This window comes from Felis catus, chromosome C1 (genome assembly GCF_018350175.1).
Source record: "Felis catus isolate Fca126 chromosome C1, F.catus_Fca126_mat1.0, whole genome shotgun sequence".
NCBI classification, from domain to species: Eukaryota; Metazoa; Chordata; class Mammalia; order Carnivora; family Felidae; genus Felis; species Felis catus.
The window spans coordinates 35,537,948-35,557,209 of NC_058375.1; the positions used below are offsets into that span (position 1 = coordinate 35,537,948).

Below are 19,262 nucleotides of genomic sequence, written 5' to 3' on the forward strand. Positions count from 1 at the left end.
AAAAATATTAACAAAAAACCCCAACCTCTAAACACGCAATAAAGCAACAAAGTAGATTTTTAGCAACAAAAATGTTGTATAATTACCATTCACTTGGTTGATTTCTGAGTTGGAGGATAGAATCTCATCTGCCAGTTTCTGCGCAGTAGGAAGAACTTCAGTGTGGTGTGCCGTGATTAAATATTGAATAAACTTCTGTAGCTGGTCCCTATTCATCTGGAAAAGGGTTTCTGAGATAGGAAGACGCAATTTGACTTGCTCTGGTTTACGGATCCTGTAGAGTGAGAGTGCCACCACATGAGCACAGTAGAATATATCTTTGTTCCCACAGCCACATGTCACTGAGGTGATTTTGCATCGGTCAAAACTGATTGCAACTTTGTAAGTCACTGCTGGTTCAGAAGTGGTAGCTGGCTCAGTTACTGTACCACTGAGATGGAAGCCTAAGGAAACAAAGAAAGTGCGTTTAGAGATTCTGCAATAAGAAACTTGGAAGATTTTCATTTTGCATTTCAATTAATCAATTCAGAAACTTTTTGCTAAGTATCTCCTGTATATGTGGTGGGCTCTGCCATAGCACAAAGGTCAATGAAACTCAGGTACAGCTCTAAAGGAACACAATATCTAGAAAAAGAATCCTTACCCTGGAGTCCACAAACCTCGTGAACTAATAATATGAAAACCTGTTTTGTATACATGTACATTTGCCAGGGGGGCAGGGATAGTTCATAGCTTTCATCATAGTCTAAAAAGGTTAACAAGGAACCCCAAATAAGTTAAAAACCTCTAAGGTACACTGTAAACTCTTTGGGAGAAAAGACAAGGCTACAAATGAAATAAGTACAATCTAGATTAAGGCAAGTGCTATAAATCCAAGAGAAACCAAAGGAACGCCACAAGAAAGGACAGGAGAAAGAACAAGGAGAATACTGACATTTCTTCCTTAAAACATACAATTCCAAAATGGTGGCCATGTGGGATACCAAAAAGGTAAGAAACCTCATAAAATATGGAAAGCACAGCTTGGTGCAGTGAGACTATGCAGTGTTACACCTCGACGTACTAGCACATAGCACTAATAATTTTGTAATGTAGGGAGAATAATTCAGCCATTTAAACCAATTAATGAGATCTTAAGTGTCAGACTGCTAGGCCTCGGGATATTAACAAAAAAAGGAGAAGGATATCAAATATTTGTAAAGCACCTATCACGTAGCACAACTGTATCTGGTGTTTTTTTTTTTTTTTTAAACGTTTATTTATTTTTGAGACAGAGAGAGACAGAGCATGAACGGGGGAGGGTCAGAGAGAGAGAGGGAGACACAGAATCGGAAACAGGCTCCAGGCTCCGAGCTGTCAGCACAGAGCCTGACGCGGGGCTTGAACTCACGAACCACGAGATCATGACCTGAGCCGAAGTTGGACGCTCAACCGACCAAGCCATCCAGGCGCCCCATGTATCTGGTGTTTTTAATAATTTATCACAACATTATGAGGTTGCTATTATTTTCCTTATTTTTTATTTAAGTTTACTTATTTTGAGAGAGAGAGTGCACACACAAGTGGGTGAGGGGCAGAGAGAGGGAGAGAGAGAGAATCCTAAGCAGGCTCCACACTCAGCATAGAGCCCAAGACAAAGCTCTGTCCCACGAACTATAAGATCATGATCCGAGCCGAAATCAAGTGTCAGATGCTTAACCGACTGAGCTACCCAGACTCCCCTGTTTTTCTTATTTTTCAAGTTGTGTAAACTGGGACTCAGAAAGGTTAAGTAATTTGCTTAAAACCTCTCAGGTAGTAAATGACAGACCTGAGTTTTGGAACCAGGTCTGAATGACTCCAAAGTTCATTTTCTTTCATTTATATTACACTACCTCTAAAACATGCCATGACAAAGTCCTTATCCTCAAAAATCACAGACAAATAAATAAATAAATGATTACAATATGATGTGTCAAATGGTATATCAGGGACACGAGACTTTCCTGCTTAACTGCACTGCACACTGTGAACAGGGAAGCAATTTTAAATAAACTTTTATCTGTTGGAGAATAGCTGACAAATAATAAAGATGTATATATAAATTTCAGAGCTACCACTGTGACCCAGCAGAATTTAAAAATGCAGACAGAAAACTTTCCAAAGTTCAAGTTTCAGATAATCATGGTTAATTAAAATAAGACCCAAATTTAAAAACATACAATCTGGCAAAATTAACACTACTAAAAGGCACATTTATGTCCAATCCAAAGAAAGGTGCACACTACTAAAAAAGTTAAGATTAATTTCCAGAGCAAGAAAAATATCCAAGACTTATTTGCTAAAACTTTATTAGCTTCCAGATATATTTTTAAAACTTCACAGAAATTTTTTCTCAGCTAAACTTAGCTTCAGATTTAAAAATATTTATTGTCATATTTTAAAGGCAAAGTAAACAAGTTACATCCAAATATTAAGTGTGGATGAAGACTGCCTTCACTTTATATTATTTATTTATTTTTATATAGTGATTCACAATTCCATATATCACCTAGTGCCCTGCCCATCACAAGTGAACACATTAATCCTCATCACATATTTACCCATCCTCCACCTCCCACTCCTCTGGTAACCAAGTTTGTTCTCCACAATTGAAAGTCTGTTTCTTGATTTGTCTCTATCTCCCTTTGACCCTCCTTTGCCCTTTTGTTTCATTTCTTAAATTTCACATTTGAGTGAAATCATATGGTATTTGTGTTTCTCTGACTCATTTCATTTAGCATTATACTCTTTAGCTCTATCCATGTCATTGCAAACGGTAAGATTTCATTCTTTTTTATGGCTGAATAATATTCTTTTGTATGTATAACACAACTTCTTTATCCATTCATCTATCGACAAACACTTGGGCTGCTTTCATATCTTGGCTATTGTAAGAAATGCTGCTTTAACATAGGGGTGCGTGTATCCCTTTGAATTAGTGTTTATGTATTCTTTGAGTAAATGCCCACTAGTGAGATTACTGGATCATAGGGTAGTTCTATTTTTAACCCTTTAAGAAACCTCCATACTGTTTTCCACAGTGGCTGCACCAGTTTGCATTCCCACCAACAGCATACAATGTTGCTCTTTTTCCACATCGTCACCAACATCCGTTGTTTCTTGTTTTTGATTTTAGCCATTCTAACAGGTGTGAAGGGATATGTCATTGTAGTTTTGATTTGCATTTCTCTGATGATGAGTGATGTGGAGCATCTTTTCATGTGTCTGTTTGCCATCTGTCCTCTTTGGAGAAATGTCTGTTCATGTCTTCTACCCATTTTTAAATTGGATTATTACCTTTTTGGGTGTTGAGTTTTACATGTTCTTTATGTATTTTGGATGCTAACCCTTTATTGGATATATAATTTGCAAATATCTTTTCCCATTGCACAGGTTGTTTTTTGTTTTATTGTTTCCTTTGCTTTGCAAAAGTTTTTTAATGCTTTTTAATGTTTATTTTTGAGAGAGAGAGAGAGAGAGAGAGAGAGAGAGAGAGAGAGAGAGAGAGCAGGGGCAGAGAGAGAGGGAGACAGAATCTGAAGCAGGCTCCAGGCTCTGACCTTTCAGCACAGAGCCCAACGCAGGTTCAAACTCATGAACTGTGAGATCATGACCTGAGCTGAAGCCGGACGTTTAACCAACTGAACCACCCAGGCACCCCAAAAGCTTTTTATTTTAATGTAGTCCCAACAGTCTATTTTTTATTTTGTTTCCCTTGCCTCAGGCAACATATCTAGAAAAGTATTGCTACTACCAATGTCAAAGAGATTACAACCTGTGTTCTCTTCAAGGATTTTTATGGTTTCAGGTCTCCCATTTGGTCCTTAACCCATTTTTATTTTATTTTTGTGTATGGTGTAAGAAAGTGGTCTAGTTTCATTCTTTTGCATGCTGCTGTCTGCTTTTCCCAACACCATTTGTTGAAGAGACTCCTTCCCACTGGATATTCTTTCCTGCTTTGTTGCAGATTAACTGATCATATGCTTGTGGGTTTATTTCTGGGTTTTCTATTCTGTTCCATTAACCTATGCATCTGTTTGAAAGTTCCAGTACCACACTGTTCTGATTACTGCAGCTTTGTAGTAGAATTTGAAGTCTGGAATTGTGATGCCTCCAGCTTCTTTTTCAAGGTTGCTTTGGCTATGGGGGTCTTCTGCGGTTCCACAGAAATTTTAGAATTTTTTGCTCTAGTTCTGTGAAAAACGCTATTGGTATTTTGATTGGGATTACATTAAATGTATAGACTGCTTTGGGCAGTACAGACATTTTAACAAAATTTGTTCTTCCAATCCATAAGCATGACTGTCTTTCCACTTCTTTGTGTCATTTTCAGTTTCTTTTATCAGTGTTTTCTCGTTTTCAGAGTACAGGTCTCTCACCTCTTTGGTCAGGTCTATTCCTAGGTACCTTATTATTTTTGTGCAATTGTAAATGGGATTGTTTTCTTAATTTCTCTTTCTCCTCCTTCATTGTTGGTGTATAGAAATGAAACAGATTTCTGTACACTGATTTTGTATCCTGCAACTCTTCTGAATTCCTTTATTAGTTCCAGTAGTTTTTTTTTCTTTTTTTGGTGGAGTCTTTCAGGTATCCTATGTAGAGTATCATGTCATCTACAAACAGTGGAAGTTTTACTTCTTCCTTACTGATTTGGGTGCATTTTATTCTTTTTGTTTTCTGATTGCTATGGCTAGGACTTCCAGTACGATGTTGAATAAAAATGGTGAGAGTGGACATCCTTGTCCTGTTCTTGATCTTAGGGAAAAAGCTCTCAGTTTTTCACCATTAAAGATGATGTTAGCTGTGGGTTTTTCATATATGGCCTTTATTATGTTGCGGTATATACCCTGTAAACATACATTGTTGAAGGTCTTAACCATGAATGGATGTTGTACTTTGCCAAATACTTTTTCTACATCTACTGAAATGATCACGTGGTACATATCCTTTTCCTTGTTGATGTGATGCATCATGTTGATTGACTTGTGAATACTGAACCAACCTTGCAACCCACCTGATGTGATGAATGATTAAAAAAAAAATTTTTAACGTTTTTATTATTTTTGAGACAGAGAGAGACAGAGCATGAGCAGGGGAGGGGCAGAGAGAGAGAGGGAGACACAGAATCCAAAGCGGGCTCCAGGCTCTGAGCTGTCAGCACAGAGCCCAATGCGGGGCTCGAACTCACTGACTGTGAGATCATGACCCAAGCGGAAGTTGGAAGCCCAACTGACTGAGCCACCCAGGAGCCCTGATGAATGATTTTTTAAATGCATTGTTGGATTCAGTTTGCTAGTATTTTGATGAGGGTTTTTGCATCTATGTTCATCAGACATATTGCCCTGTAGTTCTGTTTTCTAGTGATGTCTTTATCTGGTTTTTGTACCAGGATAATGCTGGCCTCATAGGATAAATTTGGAAGTTTTTCCTTCCTTTTCTATTTTTTGGAATAGTTTGAGAATAGGTTTTAACTCTTTAAATACTTGGTAGAATTCACCCGTGAAGCCATCTGATCCTGGACTTTTGTTTGTTGGGAGTTTTTTGATTACTGATTCGAATTCTTTGCAGGTAATTGATCTGGTGAAATTTTCTATTTCTTCTTGGTTCAGTTTTGTTGTATGTTTCTGGAATTCATCCATTTCTTCTAGGTTGTCTGATTTCTGGCATGTGGTTTTTCATAATATTCTCTTAATAATTTTATTTCTGTGGTATTTGTTGTTATTTCTCCTCTCTCATTTGTGCTTTTATTTATTTGGGTCCTTTCTCTGTTTTCTTGTTAAGTCTGGCTAGGTTTATCAGTTTTATTGCTTTTTTCCAAGAACTAGCTCCTTGTTTCATTGATCTGTTCTATTGTTTTTTTTTTTTTAGTTTCAGTATCATTTATTTGTGGTCTAATCTTTATAAATTTTAAATGTTTTATTTTTTTGTTTTTGGGGGGGGAGGAGGAACAGAAAGAGAGGGATAGAGGATCCAAAGCAGGCCCTGCACTGACAGTAGCAAGCCTGATACAGGGCTCAAATTCATGAGCTGTGAGATCATGCCCTGAGCCAAAGACAGATGGCTCAACCAACTGAGCCACCCAGGTGCCCCAATTTCTGCTCTAATCTTTATTATTTCCTTTCTTTGGCTGGTTTTAGTTTTTGTTGGTGTTCTTTTTCTAGCTCCTTTAGGTGTAGGTTAAATTGTTTACTTGAAATTCCTCTTGCTTCTTGAGGAAGGCCTGTATTGCTATAAACTTCCTTCTTAGAACTGCTTTTGCTCTGTCTCAACAGTTTTGAACTGTTCTGTATTCATTTTCATTTGCTTCCATGTGCTTTTTAATTAATTCTTTTATTTCCTGATTGACCCATCCATTGTTAGTAGCATGGTATTTAATCTCTATGCATTTGTGATCTTTCCAAATTTTTTCTTGTGGTTGACTTCTAGTTTCATAGTATTGTGGTCAGAAAATATGCATGGTATAACTTTGATCTTTTTGAATGTGTTGAGGCTTGTCTTGTGGCTTAATATGTGATCCATTCTAGAGAATGTTCCATGTGCCCTTGAAAAGAATGTGTATTCTGCTGTTTTAGGATGGAATGTTCTGAATATATCTGTTAAATCCATCTGTTTCACTATGTCACTCAAAGCCATTGTTTCCTTGGTGATTTTCTGTTTAGATGATCTGTCCGTTGATGTAAGTGGGGTGTTAAAGTCCTCTAGTACTATTGTATTATTATTGATTAGTTCCTCTGTGTTTGTTATTACCTGTTTTATGTATTTGAGGGCTCCCATATTGGGTCCATAAATATTTACAATTGTTATATCTTCTTGTTGGATTGTCCCCCTTATTATTATATAGTGTCCTTCTTTGCCTCTTGTTACAGTCTTTGCTTTAAAGTCTATTTCGTCTGATGTAAGTACTGCCACTCTGGCTTGCTTTTGACATCTATTTGGATGATAGATGTTTCTCTTTCTCTATTCCCTCACTTTCAATCTCCAGGTGTCTTTTGGTCTAAAATTAGTCTTTGTAGGCAGTGTATAGATGAGTCTTGTTTTTTTTGTTTTATTTAAAAAAATTTTTTTAATGTTTATTTATTATTGAGAGACAGAGAGAGACAGAGCATGAGCAGGGGAGGGGCAGAGAGAGGAGGAGACACAGAATCCAAAGCAGGCTCCAGGCTCTGAGCTGTCAGCACAGAGCCCGACGCGGGGCTCGAACTCACAAACCGCGAGATCATGACCTGAGCCAAAGTTGGACGCTCAACTGACTGAGCCACCCAGGCGCCCCAAGATGAGTCTTGTTTTTATATCCATTTTGTCACCCCATGTCTTTGATTGGAGTGTTTAGGCCATTTACATTCAAATTAATTATTGATACATATGTATTTATTGGCATTTTATTAGTTTCCAAAAAAATTTTTTTTTCATGTTTATTTTTGAGAGAGAGAGAGAGAGAGAGAAAGAGAGAGTGAGAGTGAGCATGAGCAGGGGAGGGGCAGAGAGAGAGGAAGACATAGAATTTGAAGCAGGCTCCAGACTCTGAGCTGTCAGCACAGAGCCCGACGTGGGGCCCAAACTCACAAACTGTGAGATCATGACCTGAGCCGAAGTTGGCCACTTAACTGACTGAGCCACCCAGGCGCCCCAATTTATTATTTTTGTTTCTGAAGATTTTCTCTGATCCTTTGTTGTCTTTCTCTCTTTCATGGGTTGCTCATTTTCTTTAGCGATTTGAATTCTCTTTATTCTTTGCATATTTAATAGTGGTTTTTGATATATGGTACCATTAAGTTTGTATATAACTCTTCTGCATATAACAGTCTATATTATATTGATGGTCATTTAAGTTTGAATCCATTTTTTACTCCTCTCCTCCCATGTTTTAGGTATATGGTGTCATGTTTGACAACTTTTTCTTCTGTGAGTTCCTTGACTGTTTTATACAGAAATATTCATTTTTAGTGCTTTTTTGTTTTCTACCTTCACACTGTCATTTGTGGTCTTTCCTTTCCACTCAAAGAGTCCCCTTTAATATTTCTTGCAGAGGGACACCTGGGTGGCTCAGCAGTTAAGTGTCCAACTCTTGGTTTCGGGTCAAGTCATGATCTCAAGGTTCGTGGGTTCAAGTCCTGCATTAGGCTCTGTGCTGACGGTGCAGAGCCTGCTTGGGATACTCTCCCTCCCTCTCTCTCTGCCCCTCCCTCACTTGCTCTCTTTGTCTCTCTCTCAAAAATAAATAAACTTAAATTTTTTTTTCCTTTAAAAATATTTCTTGCAGGGCTGGTTTAGTGGTCATGAACTCCTTTAGTTTTTGTCAAGGAAACTATCTCTCTCTCTCTATTCTGAATGATACCCTTGCTATATAGAGTATTCTTGGCTGCAGGTTTTTCCCATTCAGCACTTTGAATATATCATGCCACTGCTTTCTGGCTTGGAAAGTTTCTGCTGAAAAGTCCACAGATAGTTTTGTGGGGTTCCTTTGTATGTAACTGTCTTCTTTTATTTTGCTGGTTTTTAATATTTTTTTCTTCATCATTATATTTTGCCAACTTAATTACAATATATCTTAGTGTGGATCTGCTATTGTTGATTTTGATGGGTGTTCTCTGTGCCTCTGGGATCTGGATCTCTGTTTCCTTTCCCACGTTAGGGAAGTTTTCAGCTATTCTTTCTTCAAATTAAGTTTTCTGCTCTCCTTTCTCTCTGTTCTTCTTCTGGGACTCCTATAATATGAATGTTATTATGTTTGATAAAGTTCCTTAAGGAAACTTGGTCACTTCATCAAACATAATAATTCTTATTTTGCATAATTCTTTTTTCTCTCCCCTGTTCAGCTTGATTACTTTCCATTACTCTGGAAATGGAAGTTGGAATTAATGGGTCATTAATTCATCCCTTTGCTTCTTTCAGCTTGCTGTTCATTCGATCAAGTGTGTTTCTCTCTGCTATGTTATTCCTTATCTCTGTGTTAAGGGTCTCACTGATGTCCTCCACTCTTTTCTCAAGTCCAGTATCTTGATGATCATTACTTTAAATTCTCTATCAGGCATATTACCTATATCTGTTTTGCTTATATCTCCGGCCATGGCCTTGTCCTGTCTTTCATTTGGGATAAATTTCTCTTTTAATTTTGTCTAAGTCTCTGTGTCTGTTTCTGTGTGATAGGAAAGTCAGCGATGTCTCCTGTTCTTGAGGGTAATGGCTTTATAAGGAAGAGTCCTGCTATGTAGTGCCCCCTGGGCCCCAGGGACTGACTCTTCCAGGAGTGTCTCCAAGACTGTCTTCACGTTAGAACTAAGGAAGAGAACTGCAGGGTTGAAAAACAGCTCTTTTCTAGAACTGTATTGACCAAACGTGGCCAGTAGAGTTATACAGCATAGAGCATATTATACTGGGATTAGGTAGTCAGGATCTGCTATTAAGTATGTAGTCTTGGGAGACTCACTTCACAACTCTGAATTTCAGCTTCCTCCTCAGTAAAGTGGGGATAATAATACCTGCCCTATTTCTCAAAAGTGGTTTATAAAACTGTAAAGTGCCCCATAGATTTATTATTCATGCTTTTATGTAACTTTTGTTAATGAGTCTCCATGTCAAGGAATCAGAGAGAACTTCCCCAATGGCCAAGTTTCCCAGTGGTTGAAAACAAGATGCTAAGAAAGTACATTATTAATTTCACTTAGGCCACTCAGGAGCATTTAGCAGATTCTTGAGAAATGACCTTAGTCTTAATGAAAAGAGACACCCCATAGAAGGGTAACTTTAACATTTCAAATATGCCAGTGATGTCAATGTAGGAAGAGCTTAGGTTCTAAGCTTCTGAATCTAAAAGTTGAATATAGGGGCGCCTGGGTGGCGCAGTCAGTTAAGCGTCCGACTTCAGCCAGGTCACGATCTCGCGGTCCGTGAGTTCGAGCCCCGCGTCAGGCTCTGGGCTGATGGCTCAGAGCCTGGAGCCTGTTTCCGATTCTGTGTCTCCCTCTCTCTCTGCCCCTCCCCCGTTCATGCTCTGTCTCTCTCTGTCCCAAAAATAAATAAACGTTGAAAAAAAATTTTTTTAAGTTGAATATAAACATTTCTACTTGAACAGTTCAATGTTTCAGGGCACCTGTGCTTTGAGGCAGCACAGTCTCTGAACCCAAATCTCTAATTCCTTTTCTGAATGCAAATGAGTAAGAATATTGGTGAGATTTGGGCAGAAACAATGGTTATCTTATTAAGATAGAAGCCCCACTAGGGCAGGGCTTTCTCTCTGTGTGTTCATCACTACAAAAACCAAAATATCTTTGCCTATATGAAAAAGAGACTGGACCTCAGCTTCCATGTTTTTTAAAATGAGAAGCTGGTCTAGAAGACATCCAAGGTTCATTCTCGCTAGAATATTAATTGATTTTATAGTGACTATCACTGAATTTATTATTATATCTTTCCTAGAACAAGGGTAGTTTTGGGATTTAAAGAGTATGTAATAATAGTTAACCTTTATGATTTAAAGAATGTGTAATGATAGCTAATCTTTATGAGTGCCTCCCATGTGTTAGGCTCTATTCTAAATGCTTTACATGCATTTACCTCATTAAATTTTCACAATTTTTATGAATCTTATAGTAAGTGTGATCTAAGTTTTATGTGTCAATATGACTAAGCTATAGGACCCCATTATTGAAACACTAATCTAGGTATTGCTGTAGAAGTATTTTGTAGCTGTGGTTAACATATAAAATCAGTTGACTTTAACTAAAGGAAATTAACCTCAATAATGTGGGTAGATATCATCCAATCAGTAAAAGGCTTTAAAAGCAAAACTAAGGTTTCTCTGAGAAAGAAGAAATTCTGCCTCAAGACTGCAGAATCAGATCCTGCTCAAGGATTTCCAGCTTGCTGGCCTGCCATACAGATTTCAGACTTGCCAGCTCCCATAATTGCATAGACCCATTCCTCAAAATAAATCATATATACATACATATAATATGAAATAAAACATATATACATGTTGTGTGTGTATACATATATCCTACTGCTTTTGTTCTGGAAAACCCTGATTACTATTATTATCCCCACTGTATGTATAAGGAAATAAGCACAGAGAGGTTAAGTAACTTGCTCAGGGTCATTCTGCTACTAAGTGGCAATGTCAAGATTTACATCCACGCAGTCTGGCTCAAAAGCCCATACTCTACATACTATGCTATGCTATGCTATGCTATGCTATGCTATACTATACTATACATACTATTACACTATACTGCCTCTGTGTATAATATTGTGTTGCATGGCAATCAATAACACATTTATAGAAACTATAAAATAATACTATCAGAAACTATAAAACTATAAAATAATATAAACTATCTAATAATACTATCATTATTAGAAAATAACTTTCAGGTTTATTGAAATTCTTACATTTGTTTTTATAGAATTGGTAATGGTTTGAACCCTCTTTTTAATCTGGAATTAGAGACAAAATGCTGAGTATCAATTTAGATTCCAGTGATCTCCACAGTAGGTCACTATTAAATAATTCAGACATTTCTACAAAATATTTTTCAAAGCAAGTCAGACATAGCCCCCTAGAAGCTTCAGTTAAGGCCCAGGATGCTCTTGGGAACATGTTCATTTGAGCTTGGTAAATCTTTGGGCTCCACTGGCATAGCTCATGCTCCAGGACTAGGCCCATTTGAAAGGCAGAAGGCTCTGAGTGGCTCTGTGGAAGTTTCCTTGCTGTGAGTTCCTTTTTCCCTTCATAGCTTTTAGAATGTAAACTGAAAGTCAGTTTAAAATATTGGTACTTCTTTCCTTATTTTAACCTAATAACATTTTTTTGTAAAAGTCTAATTACTCCTAAGAATAAAGCCACATAGAATAGGTTCAATTAGGGGCGCCTGGGTGGCGCAGTCGGTTAAACGTCCGACTTCAGCCAGGTCACGATCTCGCGGTCCGTGAGTTCGAGCCCCGCGTCAGGCTCTGGGCTGATGGCTCGGAGCCTGGAGCCTGTTTCCGATTCTGTGTCTCCCTCTCTCTCTGCCCCTCCCCCGTTCATGCTCTGTCTCTCTCTGTCCCAAAAATAAATAAACATTGAAAAAAAAATTAAAAAAAAAAAAGAATAGGTTCAATTAGTGTTTCTTTCCCCTTGCAAACCTAACTGCCATAAACATGTCCATCAATAATTTGCTGATTTAAGCCTATAAATCTCTACTGAATCCAGCATGCACTTACTGAATATCGACTGTGTGCTCTTTTTAATTTTTAACTCTCTTATTTGGACATTTCCAAACAAAGAAGTAAAGAGAGCTCAGTATAATCAGACCCCATGTTTCCATCACTCAGCTTCAATAATTTTCAACAGGGACATAAACTGGCTTAGTCTTTACCCTTTCCCAACTCCTCTCTATTCTCTCCAAGGGATTATACTGAAGTAAACCCCAGAAATATAATTTCATTGCTAAATACTTCTACATACATTTCTAAAAGATACGAGTTTAAAATCAGTAGTAGTTCCTTAAAATCAAATATCCAGTATTCACACCACCACAACCGACTTTTTAAGAAGATCTCAAAACAACAATCAAACAAACACAGGCTGTTTGTTTAAATCAGGATACAAATAAGGTCCAGCCATTTCATTTGATTGATTCATCTCTTAAGCTATAAGTTCCTCTCCTCCCCGCCCCCCACCAGTTATTTACTGGAAAATAATAAGTTAGTGCTAGAGAGACTTGACCAGATTCAGGTTTTTTGGGAAAATTACCTCATAGGTTGTGTTGCATACTTTCTAATACATCACATCAGCAGATAAATAATGACTCATGGTTTTTCTTTTTGTGTTCTTAGGATTGATCAATGTTTTCAGGTGTTGTGAGCCTGATCCAACCATTATAAAGTTCCCTGTTAACTTTCTAATAGTTTTTTTTTAATTTTTTTTAATGTTTAATTATTTTTGCCAGAGAGAGACCGAGCATGAGTGGGGGAGGGGCAGAGAGAGAGGGAGACACAGAATCTGAAACAGGCTCCAAGTTCTGAGCTGTCAGCACAGAGCCTGATGCGGGGCTCGAACTCACAGACTGCGAGATCATGACCTGAGCCGAAGTGGGCTGCTCAACCGACTGAGCCACCCAGGTGCCCCTACCTAATAGTTTTAAAGTCATTAATGATCACTGCCTCAATCAGTCATTGCCTTAGAGTGGCTTTATTTTTTACTTAAAATTTGACTGACCTTCTCTGACTCTTAACACCCTCATCTGTAGAATGAAAAAACACGTAAAGTGCCCAATTCAGTGTCTGGAACATCGTAGGCTTTTAACAAAAAAAGGGACAGAAATGACAGTTGCGAAAACTGATTAGAATTCATAGGAAAAACAAGTACTTTATAGACAAAATTTTCCTGACCATCATCATAGTGATGATCCTTCAATCACATTTTCTAACATACAAAACAACAAAACAAAACAAAACAAAACAAAACACCCAAAAAACAACAAAAAACCCCACCAAACCAAAAGGTATATATTATGAAATCATCTTGCTTACCAAATATTCAAATGCTCAAAAACTACTGGCTTTAAAAACAGTCTCTTATCAACTGCAGGTCTTGGAATGATTAAGATAATGGGTGGACTGGTAGGAGAAGGAGTAGGCAGACATACAGGGAAGGAATCAACATATGTTTGCTTCACTAGTGGCTCCAGCCAGCCATAATGGTCAAACATCCAACATTTCCTTCCTTGGCACAGCATTATCTTTTTGGAGCAAAGCAGTCAGGGATGGTGGGTCTGGTAGAGACCTGGGTTTTTGAAGAAAATAGTCAATTTGTATCTCCCTGATGAAGGGCAACATTGAGCATCTGTTCATGTGCCTGTTGGCCATCTGGATGTCTTCTTTAGAGAAGTGTCTATTCATGTTTTCTGCCCATTTCTTCACTGGGTTATTTGTTTTTTGGGTGTGGAGTTTGGTGAGCTCTTTATAGATTTTGGATACTAGCCCTTTGTCCAGTATGTCATTTGCAAATATCTTTACCTATTCCATTGGTTGCCTTTTAGTTTTGGTGATTGTTTCCTTTGCTGTGCAGAAGCTTTTTGTCTTCATGAGGTCCCAATAGTTCATTTTTGCTTTTAATTCCCTTGCCCTTGGGGATGTGTCAAGTAAGAAATTGCTGCGGCTGAAGTCAGAGAGGTTTTTTCCTGCTTTCTCCTCTAGGGTTCGGATGATTTCCTGTCTCACATTCAGGTCCTTTATCCATTTTGAGTTTATTCTTGTGAATGGTGTGAGAAAGTGGTCTAGTTTCAACCTTCTGCATGTTGCTGTCCAGTTCTCCCAGCACCATTTGTTAAAGAGACTGTCTTTTTTCCATTGGATATTCTTTCCTGCTTTGTTAAATATTAGTTGGCCATACTTTTGTGGGTCTAGTTCTGGGGTTTCTATTCTATTCCATTGGTCATGTGTCTGTTTTTGTGCCAATACCATTCTGTCTTGATGATTGCAGCTTTGTAGTAGAGGCTAAAGTCTGGGATTGTGATGCCTCCTGCTTTGGTCTTCTTCCTCAAAATTACTTTGGCTATTCGGGGTCTTTTGTGGTTCCATATGAATTTTAGGATTGCTTGTTCTGGCTTCGAGAAGAATGCTGGTGCAATTTTGATCGGGATTGCATTGAATGTGTAGATAGCTTTGGGGAGTATTGACATTTTAACAATATTTATTCTTCCAATCCATGAGCACGGAATGTTTTCCCATTACTTTATATCTTCTTCAATTTCCTTCATAAGCTTTCTATAGTTTTCAGCATACACATCTTTTACATCTTTGGTTAGGTTTATCCTTAGGTATTTTATGCTTCTTGGTGCAATTGTGAATGGGATCAGTTTCTTTGTCTTTCTGTTGTTTCATTATTAGTGTATAAGAATGCAACTGATTTCTGTACATTGATTTTGTATCCTGCGACTTTGCTGAACTCATGTATCAGTTCTAGCAGACTTTTGGTAGAGTCTATCAGATTTTCCATGTATAATATCATGTCGTCTGCAAAAAGTGAAAGCTTGACTGCATCATTGCCAATTTTGATGCCTGTGATTTCCTTTTGTTGTCTGATTGCTCATGCTAAGCACTTCCAACACTATGTTAAACAAAAGCAGTGAGAGTGGACATCCCTGTCGTGTTCCTGATCTCAGGGAAAAAGCTCTCAGTTTTTCCCCATTGAGGATGATGTTAGCTGTGGGCTTTTCATAAATGGCTTTTATGATGTTTAAGTATGTTCCTTCTATCCCGACTTTCTCGAGGGTTTTTATTAAGAAAGGATTCTGAATTTTGTCAAATGCTTTTTCTGCATCGATTGACAGGATCATATGGTTCTTATCTTTTTTTTTTTTTATTAATGTGTTGTGTCACTTTGATTGATTTGTGAATGTTGAACTAACCCTGCCGCCCAGGAATGAATCCCACTTGATCATGTTGAATAATTCTTTTTATATGCTGTTGAATTCAATTTGCTAGTATCTTATTGAGAATTTTTGCATCCATATTCATCAGGAATATTGGCCTGTAGTTCTCTTTTTTTATTGGGTCTCTGTCTGGTTTAGGAATCAAAGTAATGCTGGCTTCAGAGAATGAGTCTGGAAGTTTTCCTTCCCTTTCTATATTTTGGAACAGCTTGAGAAGGATAGGTATTATCTCTGCTTTAAACATCTGGTAGAATTCCCCTGGGAAGCCACCTGGTCCTGGACTCTTATTTGTTGGGAGATTTTTGATAACTGATTCAATTTCTTTGCTGGTTTTCTATTTCTATTTCTTCCTGTTTTCTATTTCTTCCTGTTTGAGTTTTGGAAGTGTGTGGGTGCTTAGGAATTTGTCCATATCTTCCAGGTTGTCCAGTTTGTTGGCATATAATTTTTCATAGTATTCCCTGACAATTGCTTGTATTTCTGAGGAATTGGTTGTAATGATTCCATTTTCATTCATGATTTTATCTATTTGGGTCATCTTCCTTTTCTTTTTGAGAAGCCTGGCTAGAGGTTTATCAATTTTGTTTATTTTTTTCAAAAAACCAACTCTGGGTTTCATTGATCTGCTCTACAGTTTTTTTAGATTCTATATTGTTTATTTCTGCTGTGATCTTTATTATTTCTCTTCTTCTGCTGGGTTTGGGGTGTCTTTGCTGTTCTGCTTCTTTTTCCTTTAGGTGTGATGTTAGATTTTGTATTTGGGATTTTTCTTGTTTCTTGAGATAGGCCTGGATTTCAATGTATTTTCCTCTCAGGACTGCCTTTGCTGCATCCCAAAGTATTTGGATTGTTGTATTTTCATTTTCATTTGTTTCCATATATTTTTTATTTTTTTCTCTGGTTGCCTGGTTGACCCATTCATTCTTTAGTAGGGTGTTCTTTAACCTCCATGCTTTTGGAGGTTTTCCAGACGTTTTCCTGTGGTTGATTTCAAGCTTCATAGCATTGTGGTCTGAAAGTATGCATGGTATGATTTCAATTCTTGTATACTCATGAAGGGCTGTTTTGTGACCCAGTATGTGATCTATCTTGGAGAATGTTCCATGTGCATTCAAGAAGAAAGCATATTCTGTTGCTTTGGGATGCAGAGTTCTAAATATATCTGTCAAATCCATCTGATCCAATGTGTCATTCAGGGCCCTTGTTTCTTTTTAAAAAAAATTTTTTTTCAACGTTTATTTATTTTTGGGACAGAGAGAGACAGAGCATGAACGGGGGAGGGGCAGAGAGAGAGGGAGACACAGAATCGGAAACAGGCTCCAGGCTCTGAGCCATCAGCCCAGAGCCTGACGCGGGGCTCGAACTCACGGACCGCGAGATCGTGACCTGGCTGAAGTCGGACGCTTAACCGACTGCGTCACCCAGGCGCCCCAGGGCCCTTGTTTCTTTATTGATCCTGTGTCTAGATGATCTATCCATTGTTGTAAGTGGAGTGTTAAAGTCCCCTGCAATTACCACATTCTTATCAATAAGGTTGCTTATGTTTGTGAGTAATTGTTTTATATATTTGGGGGCTCCCGTATTTGGTGCATAGACATTTATAATTGTTAGCTCTTCCTAATGGATAGACCCTGTAATTATTATATAATGGCCTTCTTCATCTCTTGTTACAGCCTTTAATTTAAAGTCTAGTTTGTCTGATATAAGTATGGCTACTCCAGCTTTCTTTTGACTTCCAGTAGCATGATAGATAGTTCTCCATCCCCTCACTTTCAATCTGAAAGTGTCCTCAGGTCTAAAATGAGTCTCTTGTAGACAGCAAATAAATGGGTCTTGTTTTTTTATCCATTCTGATACCCTATGTCCTTTGGTTGGAGCATTTAGTCCATTTACATTCAGGGTTATTATAGAAAGATATGAGTTTAGAGTCATTGTGATGTCTGTAGGTTTCATGCTTGTAGCGATGTCTCTGGTACTTTGTCTTACAGGATCCCCCTTAGGATCTCCTGTAGGGCTGGTTTAGTGGTGATGAATTCCTTCAGTTTTTGTTTGTTTGGGAAGACCTTTATCTCTCCTTCTATTCTAAATGACAGATTTGCTGGATAAAGGATTCTTGGCTGCATATTTTTTCTGTTCATCACATTGAAGATTTCCTGCCATTCCTTTCTGGCCTTCCAAGTTTCAGTAGGTAGATCCATCACTAGTCTTACTGGTCTCCCTTTATATGTTAGAGCGTGTTTATCCCTAGCTGCTTTCAGAACTTTGTCTTTATCCTTGTATTTTGCCAGTTTCACTATGATATACTGTGCAGAAGATCGATTCAAGTTACGTCTGAAGGGAGTTCTCTGTGCCTCTTGGATTTCAGTGCCTTTTTCCTTCCCCAGATCAGGGAAGTTCTCAGCTATGATCAAGTACACCTTCAGCCCCTTTCTCTCTCTCTTCCTCCTCTGGAATCCCTATTATATGGATATTGTTGCGTTTCATTGCATCACTTAGTTCTCTAATTCTCTCCTCATACTCCTGGATTTTTTTTTTATCTCTCTTATTCTCAGCTTCCTCTTTTCCATTAATTTTATCTTCTAATTCACCCATTCTCTCCTCTGCCTTTCAGTCCAAGCTGTGGTCGCCTCTATTTTATTTTGCACCTCATTTATAGAATTTTTTAGCTCCTCATGAATGTTTCTTAGTCCCTTGATCTCTGTAGCAATAGATTCTCTGCTGTCCTCTATACTTTTTCAAACCCAGCGATTAATTTTATGATGATTATTTTAAATTCATGTTTGTTATATTGGTTAAATCATTTTTGATCAATTCGTTAGCTGTTGCTACTCCTGGAGTTTCTTTTGAGGAGAATTCTTCCGTTTCATCATTATGGATAGTCCCTGGAGTGGCGACAAACTGCAGGGCACTTCCCCTGTGCTATCTGGAGTAACTTGTGTTGATGGGTGGGGCCGCAGTCAGACCTGATGTCTGCCCACACCGCTGATGTGCCCCACTGCTGGGGCCACAGTCAGACTGGTGTGTACCTTATCTATCCCTCTCCCAGGGGCAGGACTCACTGTGGAGTGGTGTGGCCCCTGTCTGGGCTACTTGCACACTGCCAGGTTTGTGGTGCTGCTTCTATGGGATCTGGCGTATTAGCTGGGGTGGATCCGCAAGGTGCACAGGGGTAGGAGGGGCAGGCTTAGCTCACTTTGCTGTCGGTGGTCCCCTGCAGGAGGGGCCCTGCAGCACCAGGAGGGAGGCAGGCAGACTCGTCGAAGGGATGGATCCACAGAAGCACAGCGTTGGGTGTTTGCGTGGTGCAAGCAAGTTCAGTGACAGGAACTGGTTCTCTTTGGGATTTTGGCTGGGGGATGGGTGAGGGAGATGGTGCTGCCCAGCCCCTTTGTTCCCTGCTGAGCTAAGCTCTGTCTTCCGGGGCTCAACACCTCTCCCTCACATTGTCCTCTCACCCTCCCGCTCTCCAAGAAGAGCTATTGATTTATAACATTCCAGATGTTAAGTCCCACTGGCTGTCAGAACTCACCCAGTCCGGCCCCTCCACTTTTGCAAGCCAGACTTGGGGGCTCTGCCTTGCCAGGCGGGCTGCCCCTCCACTGCCCCGGCTCCCTCCCGCCAGTCTGTGTAGCGCGCACCGCCTCTCCACCCTTCCTACCCACTTCCATGGGCCTCTTGTCTACGCTTGGCTCTGGAGAGTCCATTCTACTAGTCTTCTGGCAGTTTTCTGGGTTATTTAGGCAGATGTGGGTGGAATCTAAGCGATCAGCAGGACGTGGTGAGCCCAGCATCCTCCTACACTGCCATCTTCCTGTTTTTTGTTTT

General features: G+C 38.9%; 1 protein-coding gene across 1 annotated transcript in view; it reads right to left on the reverse strand.

Moving 5' to 3' along the window:
- Positions 1 to 19,262, reverse strand: part of ZSWIM5 (zinc finger SWIM-type containing 5) — a 248,203-nt gene that overhangs the window by 73,165 nt on the left and 155,776 nt on the right. The window contains exon 2 of the mRNA XM_019836903.3: positions 87 to 443. Within this exon, the coding sequence (XP_019692462.2) occupies positions 87 to 443 (357 nt within the window). The remainder of the gene's footprint in view (positions 1 to 86; positions 444 to 19,262) is intronic.